Source organism: Dama dama, chromosome 29 (genome assembly GCF_033118175.1).
Source record: "Dama dama isolate Ldn47 chromosome 29, ASM3311817v1, whole genome shotgun sequence".
Taxonomy (NCBI): domain Eukaryota; kingdom Metazoa; phylum Chordata; class Mammalia; order Artiodactyla; family Cervidae; genus Dama; species Dama dama.
Window position 1 is genome coordinate 48,961,004 of NC_083709.1, and position 18,352 is coordinate 48,979,355.

The 18,352-nt window shown below is 33.9% G+C and overlaps 1 protein-coding gene across 1 annotated transcript in view; it reads left to right on the forward strand.

Moving 5' to 3' along the window:
• The window catches only part of RFX3 (regulatory factor X3), a 308,381-nt gene that overhangs the window by 213,699 nt on the left and 76,330 nt on the right, over nt 1-18,352 (forward strand). Inside the window, exons 6-7 of the mRNA XM_061132931.1 lie at nt 6,663-6,737; nt 16,059-16,240. Coding sequence (XP_060988914.1) covers nt 6,663-6,737; nt 16,059-16,240 — 257 coding nt within the window. The remainder of the gene's footprint in view (nt 1-6,662; nt 6,738-16,058; nt 16,241-18,352) is intronic.

Below are 18,352 nucleotides of genomic sequence, written 5' to 3' on the forward strand. Positions count from 1 at the left end.
TATATTGGTTGAATGTACAACTTACAGAGTAGTATCATATTCACAACTTTAGCTTCAGTGAGCTGTTTCTGTCTGCATCGTAGGGATTCATGGGCCCAAGAGACACTTGTAGATCCTTAGAAGGGATCCAGTTACTAGAAGGGACTAACTGTTCACGCAGAGCATTCAAAGTTTGGGGGCCACAGTCTACAGTGAAAATACCTTTACACTGTGGCCTTTTACTACTCATACACATACATACATGCATACATTCATGAGTACACACTTGTATGCACACACATATGACTTATATACATAATATACATTCATATAGGGAGGACTGAAGCCAAAGTTAGACATACTGTGTGCCAGGATATTTGAGTATTTTTCTACTCTTTTTGATTTCTTTAATGTTTAAAAAATGCTGGTCAGGGTAGTTGATTTCATAACCTACTAATGGGTTACACCTTACTTTCTGAAAAGTGCTGCTTTGGAAGAACTGAAGAAGAGATCAAAGCATCAGCAACATGTATGAGCAGCCAGGATGCAGTTTTCATTCTTTTTAAAAAAAATTATTTATTTTTAATTGGAGGATGATTACTTTACAATACTGTGTTGGTTTCTACCATACATCAACATGAGTCAGCCACAGGTATACATATGTCTCCTCCCTCTTGAACTTCCACCCACCTCCCATCCCATCTCACCCCTCTAGGTTGTCACAGAGCACTGAATTTGAGCTCCATTCTTTTTGTTTGTTTTTCATTATTGTTGTTTTGCATTTCTAACACATGTTCAGATGATTCCAACAAGCGTCTGGGACCACACTTGGAAAACACCTGTGAGGTGATTATATAGACTAAATGCAGAGTGAAAGAGTGTTTTCCTTTGTGCTCCTGGTTTGAAGTACTTACTGTGAAAGTGCCCTGCCGTCCAGTACACTAACACACCAGGAGGTGGTCATTTCTAACAGGTATAAGGCCAGTTGTCACATGGCTCATGTCAGCGATCACAGGTATTTTTTCTAAACAAGCCACCCAGTAGAAATATTTGTATCTTGCTGTGCTGTGCTTAGTCGCTCAGTCATGTACAACTCTTTGCAACCCCATGGGCGGTAGCCCACCAGGCTCCGCTGTCCATGGGGATTCTCCAGGCAAGAATACTGGTGTCGATTGCCATGCCCTCCTCCAGGGGATCTTCCCAACCCAGGGATCGAGCCCAAGTCTCCCACATTGCAGGCAGATTATTTACCTTCTGAGCCACAAGGAAAGCCCAAGAATACTGGAGTGAGTAGCCTATCCCTTTCTCCAGGGCTCTTCCTGACCCAGGAATGAAACCAGGGTACCCTGCATTGCAGGTGGATTCTTTACCAGCTGAGCTACCAGGGAAACCCATTTGTATCTTACTTGATCTCAAATTCAAACAAAATGTAAAGTCAAGAGTTCAGGAGAAAAAATATCCCAAAGGAAATTTCCAATCTTAAGTGTATTATCCTCATTGGGTCTCTCTAATAAATTTACTTTTCTTTTACAAGGAAACAAACATGATGTTTCTCTGAAAAAAAAAAGTTAACTTGTGAGGTTAACAAAATAACCTATATTAATAAGAAAATGCAATCATTGCATAACTATTTTATAAGTAAAATTAACTATCATTCAAACCTTTTTGTTGCTTTGTAACTTGATCATTTTGAAATCATTTTCAAGCAATGCTTATTAATCATATTCAAGTCCTTTCTATTAGAAAATGAATCTTGTTAATAGCAAATCATTTAGCAAATTTTAATCTTACAAGCCACTCCTCAGCAGTGATATTTCTACTTGATTAGTGTTCATGTTGTATTTGCATAAAATGGAAATTATGTTGAATGTAGAGTGATAAATCTTGGATTCCAGTCTCCAGGTGTATAAATACCTATATAATCCCATAGACACTCAGTTTTCTGACCTGTGAAAAGGAGATAATATTGCTTGCCTTTGCTGTTTCACAAAGTTGTAGTGAAGATCAAATGAGATTTAATCTAAAAAGGCTTTATAAATCATAAAACATCATGGTATTATTTCTATTTTTAAATTGCTTTCTTAGTTCTAGAAAGGAAATAATTTCTACCATGAGACCAATTTTAATTATAGTGGTAGTTGAATATATCAGTCTTGACCTTTAGTCTTTAAAAGAGTTTAAAAAGCCATTTCAGAGTCACTAGAATATGCCTTGACCTATAGACAATGAATAAGTTGATATAATTATTCTTTTTCCTTCTGTTAATGGCACGTAATTGAATGGTTGATATTTACATTAAGACAAAGTTCTAGCTGTCCACACATATGATATTCTATTTGGGCCATGGAATAGATGCCCGTAATATGTATATAAATCACGTGTACAGGGGAGCCTCTTTTTGGCCCTGTGCAACTCCTGCAAAAAGATTCAGCATCTCTCAGTTTGAGGTCAACCTTCCTTTTCCTTTTCACTGAAGGTGATTGACATTCCCCAACATTGATGCATCCTGATGTTTGAAATAAGATTAGCTTTAAAACAACTGTTTCCAGAATTACTTAAATAACTCTCTCTCTTAGAAGTAATGGTGATGACAAAATTAATGTCAACAATAAATAAAAGACTCAATACCTCTCCAAGTTTCTCTGCATTTGAACCTGAAATTTACCTTTATGACAGCATCAACTGCCCCTAAATGAAGCCTGTGCTCCAGCCAGTTTTGACTACTTGTACCTGAAGTATGTGCGAGTGGCATCAATTTTACTGAAGATATTGTGGAGGAAAGAGCTGAGGGTTCAGGGTCACATACTGCAGAGTCCCCCAGAGCCCCAGTGCACCACCTGCCCTCCCCAGTCTGCCCATCATCTGCCAGTGAGCATTCCCTTCCACTCTGCCCAGGTCTCCGTCTCCTCAAATCTCTCAGCCCTCCAGCAGAGCACTTAAAGCCTGATGATAGCTCTGCAAAACAAGATGCCATCCTGTGATAAGGATTCTCCTGCGTGAAAAGGCAACAGGGAACCATAAATACCAATTATAAATAACGATGGGGAATTATAAATAATAGGGGAAATGCTTTTTTCTTGTTACATTTTTCTCTTTAAAAGTATTTGCTGCTTTAGTAAAAGTACAATATTGATCTCTTCTTTGAGCTTGAGAAAAGAGAATACAAACACTGTATTTACCGGACCTCAGGCAGCATCTGACCCCTCTCCTGTGCTCTCTCATCCTCTTTTCTTAAGGTCTTGATGTGACTTTTCTCTTAAGTCCTTATCATGACACTGATTCTTGGGTGAATATCTTACTAGTCTCAAGTTACCCTGGATGCTTGGAGACTCTCCACCTGTCCTTTGATTCTAACAAGGCAATGTTAGCATTTCAGTGATTGGAAAAGAGTCTGCAGCCTGATATTTAGGTCATATTCTTAGTATGGAGAAACTTTTGCCCAAATGAGGGAAGCCCTGGTATTCTGTCTTTTGAGAATTCAGTGTTTGGTTGTGGGAACCAAGTCATACCTATATTTACTTTAATTCTCCAGTTCCTAACTGGTGACACAAGCCCAGACATTGTTTTGTCATAACAACTGGTGTTACCTTCCTCTCTTTCTTCACCCAAATTAAGCTTTACTCAGAGCAAAACTCATGAGTGTCCCTGCTGATGAAATCTGGGTTTCCCTAAATAGTCTTCATTGTAAAATATTCACAGCAAATGCTCAAATCAGGTCTCATCTTTAGAATTATGCTCATAGTGCTTTGTCATGCAGCACACTGCAAAGAGGTCTTCTATCTTCCTGCTATTGTGTGGTCGGGAAGAAACCTGGCCTATGCATGTAGGAAGCTCTCCACATTTCCTGATTTCTGACTCTTCAGACTTTGCCAGGCATTCTGTTGGGGTAGCATCTGAGGTTCGTCATCCCACACTTGTAACTCCTATGGCTGGAAAACTTTTCATTGATCCCTATCATTTTTCTGACCCAGAGGCTGGTCAGTCCTCTAATATTTCAGTGATGTGTCTAAACACAGTGCGAAATCCTCTTTTCCAGTTTCTGAAAATGTTTCTGCAGTAACAGTAGAGCAAGGGTTTCTCTCTCTGACTGATAACCACCCTCAGAGTAGATTCCCATTCTCATAGGAATCCTGTTTTAGCTGGTGAATCTGGAGGGTTTTAATTCACCCCAAGTATTAATGTATTACTAAGTATCCTTTTTTATCTTCCAGAAAAGACTTATTTTTCTAAGAATTTGTGTGCCCATTGTGGCCAGAATGTATATCAGTTTCTTACCTGCTCTTTCACACAGGGAGTTTTAAGTCTCACCCACTCCAGTAATCACACTTAACGCTCTATAAGCCTGGCTTTCCAGGCCAAACATCTCATCTCAAATAGAGCATCCCACCATTTGATCTAAGAGTAGTTGCCATAGCTTCTTATCTGATTATGAGGCAATAGTACAGGATCACCATGGACCAGTCTAAACTCCAAAGCAACACATATCCTAGCATTAGATAATCGTGGAGAGGACGTGTGCGCTGTTAGGCACTCAGTCCTAGGATGGTTAAGACACACAACTTGGGCTATAATATACCTTAGTTCAGAGAACTTATTTCTCCAAAAAAAGGAAAGAAAACAAGCTAAGCTATAGTCCAAAGTTTAATTAGTTTAGGGAAGAAATGGAAAATGTTTGTTTATTGCACTCAATTTTTAATTGTCAAAAACAACAAATCCTTTAGTCATAAAGAAATGGAAATTGCTGTTAACAAGCAAATCAAATCTGAATGTGGATCTCTCCCTCATTATTGCTCTGTCTGCTCTTAGATTTTTGGTGATTTTTACCTTTCACCTAAACCTGTAAAATCAAAAGAAACAGATCATTTTATTTTTAAGTAGACTAAAATCTAATTTCAAATTTTCCACACTCAAACTTTTAAAAAAAGTAGGCATTTTAGCAAATTAAAGTTTTGAGCAAATTCTTCCTAGAAGAGATTTACAGTCAGTTGAGGATGGGACTTCTCAGAATTCTTTTGATACATGTTTTCTCTCTGAAAGCAGTAGTACTTATTGATACCCTTTTAAGAGATGTAATACTGAGATTCTTTAGTTTTACAATTTAACATTTAGTAAATTTAGTAGAATTTACATTACTCTTTCTGTAATGTATTTTTTTGGCTTGTACAGTATCATTTTCATCAGTTTATTTTCAAGTATAATGATGAAATACATTAACATTCCATCTGGCAAAGAGTATTTCTGAAGCCAGTTTACTTAAGTGTGTGATCTAAAAAAATTTAACAAAATAATAAATTGTGTTCTATCAGCTTATGAATTATTTTAATACATATTTAAGAGTATTTTTCTATAATTTCTAACCTAACATTCTTCTCTGTATTGCATTTTATTAACTCTGAGGAAGAAGAACCAGTAACTTGAGGAAATAACATAAAATTAAAGCTACCAATTCCTAAGGAAACTAAATTTAATGTTGGCATAATGGAGACTGAACATTCTATCTATACAGTATTCTATCATTACCATAAAGAAGTTGGACACTTGGTGGGAAAAACAAGACTTTGCTCTGCTATGGATTTTGCCATCCATTTTTTTTTTTTTTTAGATAGGAGTAGACAGTATGTTAAAATTTCAAGGCATCATTAATTTCCATAGCTAGTGTAAAATATAACTTATCTATGTTAGAAAGCATGAAATATTTTTAACTGCTTATATGAGTATTGATTTGATCAGGTAGCAAAAAGAAAAATAATGATTTCTTTCTTATATAGTGTGATTTTTAAATTTAACCTTAGCTAATATTGTTAATAAACTCCAGTAATCAAATACAGGGTGTTTGGAACCTGATCTTACAGTAAATGCTGTAGTGCTAGGAGCCGAGAGATACTTATCTTTAAATATGAAGGGATCAACAGCACATCTCATTTATTATTGGTACCTCCTACTTAATTAAGGTGTTATGATTACTCATCATACACTGAGATTACACAGAATAAAATTGTTTCTGTGGTTGTCCCTTTTCTTTGTTGGCTCTGAATTATTTTCTCTTCTACATTTCATTTCTGCTATCATTTCTAATATCTCTGCCTCACCACCACATCTTAAAATATGATATAGGATCCATGCTTACATCTAAACGTGTCCATACTAATGATGTTCCACTTCCAAGTTTTAATACAGGATTTAGAGAGAAATGGTTAGATTTAGTAACTTTTGAACATTAATAAAGGTGTCTTTGCACATTTGCATTAAAATACTAATGTATGTAAAATACAGAATCTGTACTATTTTCCTTTTGTAACAGAATAGGGCAAATATTAAATACTTTTTAGGTGGGAGACTAGAGAGAGAGTGGTTACTATCTAACATCTTGAACTATGAAAGTCAAGAATGTTTTAACTAGCACAGTCCACTGGGGTTCCTGCTCCTCAGGTCTCCGTTCTGATTATAATTGTGAATATTCAAAAAGGTTTACTTTTATGATTGAGCTTATTATTAGTGTGCCTGTTTTTATGTTATTCTCTGGGATTGGGGGGAGGAAGGGGGAAATACACATTCAGTGAGAGCTATTCATTAGCCACCATTGAAGGAGAAATTGAACTTTAAAGAATCTATCAAAAATTCTCTGGTGAGCCTTTTATTACTATCTTGTCTTGAGCCCTTTTTTTAATGACATCTATTATCAGATTGAAATGGCGATTGAGACGCTGCAAAAGTCTGACGGTCTGTCCACTCACAGAAGCTCTCTTCTCAACAGCCATGTAAGTTGCCTCTTCTTCATGTAAACTAATCTCTTGCTTGTTCTGCATGTGTTGCTTGCTTCTAAATGCTTGTTTTATTTATTTACTTATTTTGCTTCTTAACCTTCCTTTCTCAGCTGCTTATGATCTCTATATCACTTAATGGCATTTTTGTACAGTGGACTAGCTAAAAATAGAGCCCACAATATACTATAGGATTTTGTACTGTTTTGGTACAGATATAACATTTCCAAGTTAATAACAAGCTGCCATGACTGGTAAAAAGTGGTTGATGATTTAAATTTTCTAGTGTGGTATTTATTTATAATGTTACAAAGCAAATGTTTGTAATCTGCATCTTCATGTCTGAGATGGAGAAATGGTTGTCTCTATTTGTATGACCAGTAATATCCTTTAAGTGGAAAAACATTAATGCCAAACCCAATGATAAACTGTTTAAAATGATGTATTTACCAGTGGGCAGGAAACAGCTCCCTAGAGGAGCTCAGGTCCTAAGACTTAAAGAAAAATGAGTCTGGGCCAAGAGAAGAAGTGAGGCTCTAAATAAGCCATAAGCTGCTAATAATTGAGATAAAACAGTATTATTGTTGTTACTATTTCTTAAAGCTTTTAACCATTACCCAGATGCAGCATCACTATAACACTGGTGAGGATAAAAAAGTGATAACCATTTGTGAAACTATAAACATTCTCATTCAATGTTCAAATTTTGGGGAATCAATGAAAATTGATAAAGAATTATTTTGTTATCATGATTTCTGAATATATGAGGAAGAGTAAATAGACCTAGACTTAAATCTGTCTAGACAGTTCTTCTAAATTAGTATCAGTAACAGTATAATAAGAATTAGAGTTTTCCCTCCCAACCGACAATGTATTCTTAAATTTAGAGATAAGTTATTTTTAATTCTTCCCCATATTTTGTGATGGAACAGTCCAAAATTGGATCACACAAATGAAATAAAATATCATTAATTATAAACTTTAATACTTTAGCTTATAGAAAATGTTTTCATTATGCTTTTTAAATATGTGGATTTTCAAACATTTAAATTTTATATTCCAATGTAACACAAAATATTTCATTATGTTTTTACATATTTGTTTTTAGATGAAGTAGTTTGTTTTCCCAAAGAGAGGTATCATGGCAAATAAAAACAGGTTAATGCACTTGGAAAATGACTACAATTTTAGTGAAAATTATAGATTATAAATTCTAAAATAATATATATTTTGGCCTTTCTTTTGAAAGTTTAAGGAATGTGATTTTCCCCTTTCTGAAAATTTGTATGCAGTATATCACTCTTTTATATTAATATGTTTCATAGGCATATTCCTGCTGTGTTGGCATGAATCTGTGGTTGTGTGTAGAGGCTGATTTACTATATACTATTAGAATGTTTGTTTGGGGGAAGGGGTGAGGACCACCTGGTGTTTTGTTTTGAAAATGGCAAGTGTTGAAAGTGTTGTTCATTTTGGTCAAAAATGTGCAGAGGTATAAAAAAAAATTCTTTAAGTTTCCAGTTACTTTTTGAACTTTCAGACATCTAAGAATTTGTGCTTTAATATTCAATTCACATCTCATTTTCGTTTGAGATATATATTTTAGTAAAATATGTGATATGCTTCAATTAACTTGAATTAATCAAATTAATTAGTCTTTTTTATGAATAATAATGTGGATATAAGAAAATTTTTTCTTGTATGTTTTGATTTTTAAACTTTTCAGATATTTTAAAATTGTTATTATCTTACAAAATTCATGAAGCGCTAATGTTAATGAATGTGTGAGTTAATCTGCATAAACAGCAGAGACATGTTTTTTACTCTTTGGCTTTGTATTTTTTATCACATAGCATGGCAACTCTCATACTGTTTACAACTGACAGAGGCATTTCATTATATAGAAAGATGGGCATAAATGTTGCTAATGTAGTGATAATCTTTCTCTAAATACCCTGATTCACTTTTATTACACCTCTGAGGTACAGTTACTTTTACTTGAAAACAACACATTTATAATCAAGTCTTTGGAAATGAAAATGATTCTTTATATGAATATAAGTAGTGAAGAAGGAGTCAGTGTTTCTGGTGATGGTCAGGTTTTGTTTCTACCCTAACAGAGAAAAAAAGGTCCTCCTGTCTTTCTGTCCTTGGAAAGTTAGTGATGCTCCTAATTTTTTTTAGATTTATCCAAGGAATAAGCTACTACATGCATTCCAGTTGATAATCACCTGGTGAGGGCATTTTAAATACCCTCTGTTTAAATTCTGTTAATTAATTGGTGATCTTCAGTTGTATAAAAAACATGTATGAAGAGTTTTCTTTTTAGTTTAATATGGCTAACAATTTCAATGTTAATAAACTGGAAGTTACCTTTATCCCTTACTATATATGACACAGAAATATATGAGGTTTGTGGGATTCTTTGAAGTGGACATGAATTCAACTTTATGATGGTAGTTCCCTGACATCAGTTTCTACAAAGGACCGATTTCATTAGGCACAGCTTAGGAGAAATTATCAATAAGTTGTGTTCCATACTTACTAGTCATGATTTTTGAGCTGAAAGTCTGTTGTCATTCTATTTTACAATATCGAATAGAATAGATTTTCCATTTTCTCATTATGTATTTGATTATTTGCAATAATTCAGGAGTCTTTTATTAGAGTCAAACAAATAACCCCTGTCAGTATAATCTAGCTTGCTTGCTTCATTTTTTACCTCTCTTTCTACACATTAGAAGATGGAGTGAGTATTAAGCTTTATATCCCTGTTCAGCATATTCTTGTACTCCTTTTTAGTACAAGCTAAAAAAGCTTGTACTTTAAGAATATTTTGTACTGCTACTCTATCATCATCATGCTGTTATCATGCAGGTTAAAATACATTTACAACTCGTCTTTCTCATATCCAACCTCACCAGTGACTGAGTAGTTACATTGAATGCCATGTTCTATTAACATTATTAACATAATGGCACTTATTTCAGTAATAGCATCATACAGGCACATGGTAAATATTTATTGACAAGTGAAAATTCTAAGACAATAAAGATTGATCTGTTTTGTCCACTGATAACATCCCTGGTGCCTAGAACAGTGCCAGGTACATAGTAGATGCTCACTAAATATTTGCTGAATGATTAAACATAGGAAACAAATAATGGATGGGAAAAGACCTTATCTTACCTTCAGTAGTCTAAATATCTTTGCCAATCATGCGTGCATTTATCTGGGGACTCATACGTGCATTCTTTGTTATGAAGTGCACTTCAGTTAGGCGTATGTGTGAGCCTTATTGATAGACAGTGGTCTTTTCCCTGTATACCATTTGAATGAAAGAATATATTGCTGGTCTGTCATTTCCTCATGTGGAGCCTTTAGTTTATTTAAATATTTCTAAGTTTTTTGGCATGTGAAAATGTTATGGGTAAATGATGGGTGCTCTTCCTAAATGGAATTAGAATATCTTAATTCTCTTCATTGCAGATTTAAGTTTATTTTATACTCCTTCTTAGTTATAATTAATATAAATTGGTATTTAATGGTTATACTGTATCCAATTTGGGATATTTTGGATTATAAATTTATATGCAGAAATGTTCTTAAATTAATTGTTCCTAAATTTTATGTAACATTCTTCAGCTTGTACATTTTAAAAATTCCCTTTAAAATATATAAATAGCTTTAGGCATTTATTTTATATACCTTTCACAATTTAGCAAATAATTGTTTCATCAATTTTGCATTTTAGCTATTGAAATATATTCAGCTCAAAGCAAAATGTTGTTTTATGCTCACTTTCCCTTGACTTGGCTGTGTTGTAAATATAAGTTATGATGGAAATAAGACCTGTCAAAATGCATATCATCAGTGAACTGAACTTAAAATGAATCCTAATGGATAATAATCCATCTGGGAAAAAATGCCAAATGTTACATTTAGATGTTAATTGGGGAATGCAATATGTATTTTTTTTTAATTTGTCAATCAGTATTTCCCTTTGAGAAAAATAGGAACTGTTCATCTTCCTTAATCTACTTTGACTAATATAGATTAAATGCAAAGGTTGAAAGATGCATCTTGGTTTCGACCCTTACATGAATTTGTTAGTTCATTAGTAGAATACTCAGGTTTTAAAGATAAAGGTTAAAAAGTCCTATGGTATTTCATAGGCTTTCAAAATCATAAATATAAACAAATATTTTTAAGACATTTTATGAATGAGTGAAAGAAATAGCAGTGGTTTATTTCTAAATTAGTAAATGTTAAGGATATTGAATTACTGTCCAAATACATTTTATTAAAGACAAAACCCAAGGAAAATGTATCTTATAACAGGCATTAACTTCCCTGGGGTAACACATGGAGTAAATGCCTTCAGGTTACATTTAACTGCCCAGTTTCTCTTATTATAAAAATTAGTCCTTAATACTGTGTTTTAGACTCAAAGATGTGACTTAGAGTTTCATCACTGTGTCAAAACTCAAAGGTTAAATGCTGGCATGTAGAATGTAGATTATACTCCTCAGCTAAATCTCAAAATCGTGTATAATTCCTAAACCAATTTCTGCTTCCACAGTGAGTTTCTAGGAGCACTACCCCTGTCTGTACAGCCGTTGGCAGGCTTCCTTGCTGGAGCTGTCATGGCCACGGCAGAGCCACCTCTCATCCTTCAGGGCTTTTACCTCTATTTGACCTCCCTGTGCTCTTCCCAGGAGATCTCCAGGCTTCTGGCAAGGAATAAGAGTTCCTCTTCCTGCAAACGGGGCACAGGGAACAAAGCCTAGCTTTGCTGCTGTAAAACTTTATATTATATCCACTAGAATATCCACCCTTGTGGAATTTTTCAAACCACTAATGATTTTGTGTACATAGTATGTGTGTAATTATGCACATATGGACACGTGTGTACATACACAGACACACAAATACATATTACAAATAAACTCAGAGTTTTAAAAACTAGATTAGAAATGAAGAAGAATTTTTAAGAATGTAGAACTATATAATAAAAACAATGTTTGCAAAACAGCCAGTCCAAATTCAGTGACTTGCGTAGCCACTTCAGAGGACCACATGGCCAATCCAATAAAAACGTAGTTTTGTCCAGGTTACTCACTGGGGGCTTGAGTAATATTATTTAGGCTTATGAGTATTTTAAGTCAACCTGTGCTGTAATTATCTTACTATTTCTGTGGAAGCTTTTCTTTGATTAAGAATGGCCTGATTAACATTTTTATATGTGCAAACATACCTTTGGACTAAAAATATTTTATGTTAAACTTTAATTTTGGCACAAGTTTTCACTTTTACAAAAGGCAGTTTATTCTAGTACCCTTCAAATATTTTATTTTGGATTTGTTTTTTTAAATCATTTTATAGATTTTTAAAATTTATTTAAAAGACAATTTTCTTGATCATGAGATATTAATAAACTCATTTTTAGATATTTATCTTTACTTTTAAGTAACTAAATATTGCAAGGAGACTAGTAAACTGTTAAGGCAGTTTTTAAAAATTTAATTTGTATCTGATTAAATAAATTATTTTCATTTACTTTATATCTTATTAAAAGTATTTTACATCAAATCTATTTTTATTATTTGTATACTTTTGGTTATAAAGTTCACATTTAAAAGTTGATTATTTTTCCATTTCTGAAAAAAGTCCTTCAAATCAATACTTCCTATATAGATATATGTTCTGTTCATTAGCAAAGGGATAAATATTTGATTTTTATTGATTTTTATTTTTTGATAAATAATCATGTCGTTTTGGCTTTGACAATATGCATTATTATGTGAGGACACATATGTATATGTATATAAACATATCTTTGACATTTTTAACTTTGACATTTTACTGGCATTGTCTGTTTCATGCTTGTGGATGTAGGTACTTCATTAGTTCAGTTGCAAAATACTACTGTTTTTCAAAAAAGACTTATAGTTTTTAATACATTTGCCCTTTTGTAGTATTTTCTTTATATTTCTTGATCTCATGGAATTTAATTCCTCGTAGAATATTCCTCTATATATATTCTGTATTTTGATACTCTTTATTTATTCTATATCCTTTATGTATTTAGAATACCAATAGAAGGCTCTATCTAGTACGTGTACACAAAACAAGAGTCATCACTTTTGTGCAATATGGTTCACTAGAGCTGTCCTAACACTATTAAGTGAGGAGACAATGCTTTCCAATCCCGGTTATCTTACTGAAGCATGTGGGTAAAATATGTGAAACAGGTTTAATTTGCCATGTTTTATGCGTTGCCTCCATCAGTTGTGCTTTTAATCAATGAAGTCTTAAAAATTTAAAAAGGAGTGCAAAAGAGAGGTACTGACCCACTGTTGTAGGCGGAATACTAGTCTGAGCTTTAATAACTGAATATCCCAATCAGTTTACCTCCTCTCTTTACCCTAAGTGAATATGTATATGTGAACTTTTTCTATGTGTCATGTAGAATATTCAGGAATCATGTGTGAATGCCTCCAGAAAAGCTGTTTACTGATAGTAAGGTTACAGATGATTCATATAAAAAAAATTCTTAGTTTTTTGACCATTATAAAAATAAAGGCTTATTTTGTATAATCTTTAAAAAAAAATTTAGGGGATGATTGTATATGTTCAGAGGCAATAGGTATATTTAAATGTATTGATATGCACATGTGCTTCATAGAGAACTTAAAGGCTTCCTGAACAGAACATTATTTTTTTTTAAAGTACTCTGCTCTTTTAGGCTTAGTGGCCATGTTTTCTAAGCCAACATCAATTTGGGTTTAATGACATAAGTTTTAGTTACATATAAATATCATATATGAATATTTGAAATTGAAATGGTTCTGGGATATCCTTTGTCTTGGTTAAAGGAAAAAAAAAATTGAAAACATTTTAATGGTCTTTTTTATTATGATTCTGAAAGTGTAGGTTTGAAGTTTGATCACAAATCTTTATGTAAGCAAAATGGAGAAATGCTTTAGTTTATTTGACTGTCCACATTATCATTTTTAGTATGTGATTGTGAATCACCAGAGGACAGGGGTGAGGTCACATTCATTTTTGCATCTGGTAGGCACCTAGCATATTGCCTGGCTAATAATTGATGCTCAATAAAGGGATTCTTTTACTTCCATAACATATATTTAACTTGAATTGCATGTAGAATATCAACTTTTTATCACACTTCATATATATGGCATGGAAATTTGGTTTAGACAAGTAATATGTGACATATATGCTGCTTTTGTAGCAATAACTGATATGTGAGTCATTAGGGAAATGTGTTGGAAACTATATCAGGCCCTGAGACAGTTCATGTATGGCCTTAAGAAAGTTATTTAAACCTATTTCAATTCTCTTTTTATAAATAAGGGCTTCCCAGGTGGCGCAGTGATAAAGAATCCGCCTGCCAGTGCAGGAGATGCAAGAGACCTGGGTTTGACAGTCCATGGGATCGTGAAAGAGTCAGACATGACTGAGCACGCATACATGTTTGTAAATAAATAATGAACAGATTGATGATTTAATTTTACTAATGTTGAAACTTGGTAATATATGCCTAGATTTGATTTTTCTAAAAATTTCTTGCACATACTGTACTTGAAATGATTTTTTAAAAATACACAGGACAACATAAAACTTTATTTTCTTAATTTATTTTTTAATTGGAGGAAAATTGTTTTACCATGTTGTGTTGGCTTATGCCGTACAACAACTCAAATCAGCCGTAATTATACAGATATCCCCTCCTTCTTGAGCCTCCCTCCCCTCCCTGAATCTCACCCCTCTAGGTTATCAAATAGTGCTAGGCTGGGCTCTCTGTGTTCTATAGCAACTTCTCACCAGCTATATTACACATGATAGTGTATATGTGTAGATGCTACGTTCTCCGTTCCTCTCACTCTTTCCTTCCCTCACTGTGTCCACAAGATCATTCTCTACATCTACATCTCCATTCTTTCCCTGCAAATAGGCTCATCAATACCATTTTTCCAGATTCCATATGTCTGTGTTAACATACAGTGTCTGTTTTCCTCTTTCTGACTTCACTCTGTGTAACAGGCTCTAGGTACATCCACCTTATTAGAACTGACTCAAATTAGCTCATTTTATGGCTGAGTAATATTACATTGTGTGTATGTATATATATGAAAACTTATTTATCCACTCATCTATAGATGGACATCTAGGTTGCTTCCATGTCCTGGCTATTGTAAATAGTGCTGCAGTGAATACTGGGGCACATGTGTCTTTTAGAATTGTGGCTTTCTTAGGGGATATGCCCAGTAGTGGGATTCCTGGGTCATACGGTAGATTTATTCCTAGTTTTTTAAGGCATCTCCATACTATTCTCCATAATGGCTGTATCTGTTTACATTCCCAGCATTGATGTAAGAGGGTTCCCTTTTCTCCACATCCTCTCCAGCATTTATTGTTTGTAGATTTTTTTGATTAGGGCCATTTTGACTGGTGTGAGGTGATAACCTCATTGTAGTTTCGATTTGCATTTTTCTAATCATTTGTGATGTTGAGCATCTTTTCATGATGTTATTGGCCACCCATAAGACTAAAATATGCACTACAGACTGAAGAAACATTGCTTTCCAACTACCAGTGTAGTGTGTCTTCCAAAATTATGAAAAAAACATAGAGAAACTCAAATGATTGTAATAAGTGATCCCTTTTCGTTACACATAATTTTTTAAAATCAGTGTCTAGTGAGTTTCTTTCTGGGGAAGAAAAGACTGAAAATTTTCCTTACTGCTTGTAGAATTTGTCTCAGTAGATATGCTGTAATTGTATTATCTTGTGTAAGTAAATTAGAGTTCTATAAAAATGAATAGAGCCTTAATATAAAAATTTATACAAGGCAGCCTGCTGATTATGTGTTGTAACAAACCAGCACTGAAGATATATTATGCACCATGCTGCCAGGCTTGGTAATATGTTTATTCCTGTAGCAATTACGAATTATATTTATAAACAGTTAATGAGATTATTTGAATTCCTTGAAGAGGTTTTTATCTCCAAAGTAGGAATCAATACAAGGAAAACTAGTATGTCTGTATAGGTACTTGAATGTTTGAAGGAATGGACATGGTCTGAGGTCAATAAATGCTGGTCAGCTATCTAAACTTCCAAGAGTTTTCACATTCATATTACACAGGCCTCCAAATTGCAACAGTTTCCCTGTCATAAGGCTTGAGGAAGATCTTCTACATATTTCTGTGTGTTGTAGTTGCAGTGTCTTAGAGGCATTTTGGTGAATGATTCGGTTTCTCTGTGTTTACCTTGTCTTGTTTACACTAGCTCCAGTGGCTGTTGGACAATTACGAGACAGCAGAAGGAGTGAGCCTTCCCAGAAGCACTCTGTACAACCACTACCTACGACACTGTCAGGAACACAAACTGGATCCAGTCAATGCTGCTTCTTTTGGAAAACTAATAAGGTCAATTTTTATGGGGCTACGAACCAGGAGATTGGGAACTAGGTTAGTACTAAAAGATAATATCATAAACTAATCTCTCTTTTTTAAACTATAGTCATTCAGTATATTGTTTGGGCAAAAGTATCTGATTACAGATAATACATTAAGAAAAAAATTTAAAAATTAGCTCAGTTTATGAAAATCCTCAGGAAAAGGAAAGGTCATTATTCACTGAAAACTGACAATACAGAATGATGTCTTGTCCTAAACATCCAAGTAGCAAAGCTTGGAGAAAAACTGATTCTCAAATCACATAGAAATGAACAGACCAATGTGGGAGACCCTGGTTTGATCCCTGGGTTGGAAAGATCCACTCGAGAAGGGAATGGCAACCGACTCCAATATTCTTGCCTGGAGAATTCCATAGACAGAGGAGCCTGGTGGGCTATAGTCCATGGGGCTGCAGAGAGTCACACACAACCTAGCGACTAGTGCTTTCACTTTCACTTTTCAAGCTATTACTGGAAAATTTATATATGATGCTTTAAAAATCAGTGTATACTGCTTTCTTCTCTTTTGGAAAATAAATGCACTAAAGATGATGAATAAAGTGAAGTAGTAAGTGGAAAACCATGTATCTCTTGATTTGCAAAATTACATAGAAAGATCTTTATAAATAACTCTTCTATTTGCATAGAGTAAGAAATTAAAGCTGAGTTATTCATGTCATTTTTGGAGACCAATTCAAAATTATTTGGTGAACTTACAAGTTTTGGATGTTTGAAGCTCTCAGTTAATGACATTGTCCTTTTTAACCTTTTATTACCTTTTTAAAACTCTTGATTGTGAAACCATGCATTTATGGAAGCAAAAATTTAGTATGGTTCCATTGCAAGGAAATCAATAATGTGAGGAAGATTCTTAGAGTTTCTCTGTTTCCTTCTTTGGGAAATACATATGAGTGTTTTTATTAGTCAAAATATGATGAAAATAATACTTAAAACTGCAGAGCTTCATTTTACTGCTGTATTTTTTACAAATTATCATAACATATTTTGAATAGCTGAGCAGAGTCTTATGCATGCTTCTGATTTCTTATACCTTATGAAATCTATATTTAAAAGTATAAATGTATAGCTGCTATACAATATATAACAGATGATATACCTTTAGTGAGAGATAAGTCACAGCCCCATAGTATTCTAGCAAAGAGTTTTTAATATTCTTAATAAAATAAACAGAGCCTTTGTAATTGACTTCAATGTAAATTTATACAGAAAAAAGGAATGTGACAGTTTTATGAGGATTACAAGGTCTGTATGTATTCAGAGTGTGAATGATTCCTTTCTGTTGCATTGTAAGTGATTGTACAGCTTTCAGATTGCTGAAGGTTCTGTTCTCTCAGAAATGTATTTTCTTCTATCCATACTTCAAAAGAATAGTGTATTTTAAACTGAAGAATATGATTATTTATTCAGAGTAAAGGAACTAGTTTCCTATCACTTGAAAAAGTCTTTTTGTTTTGTTAGTTGTTTTTTTTTCCTGGAACCACAAAAATCATTATTTGGGGACCTAATCTACTATATCCTAGCTGATGGATCAGTAGTTACGCATACTGTGCCAATATTTTGAATCTCTGGGCTTTATTCAGCATTCTAATAGCTGTATTGTTGTGCCTCTTTTGTTACTGAAAGGGATTTCAATGAATCCTATTTTGAGGCTCCATTCAAGCCCTGAAAGGCATCTTTAAAATAGAAAAGGACAAAATTGGGGTTGTTTGGGTTTGCGAATGAGTGGAATCCATACTCTAGGCTCTATAAGTACATGTTGCAATATTGCAGCTTTTACTTTCTATCTTCTTTTCTTCCCCTTCGCACTATATGAGTTGTGTCTCCTGCTCCTTTTAAAATTGTATGTAATGTTTGAAATTAGAGGTGGAAAACAAAGCCTAGAAGAATAAGGAGAAAAGAAATCTTATGGAGAAAGTTTAAACAAATACTGTGTTATGAAGATAGCAGAACTCTAATGTAGAAAAGCTGACAATGGTAGGGGTGAAGTACCAGGGACTCTTTCTACCATGGAAACTGTTTTAGCATTCATTTTCTATGCCTAACCCAGGGAACAGAAAGAAAATCAGTATAAATCATGAGGCAGACCAACTCAGATACTTTTTTT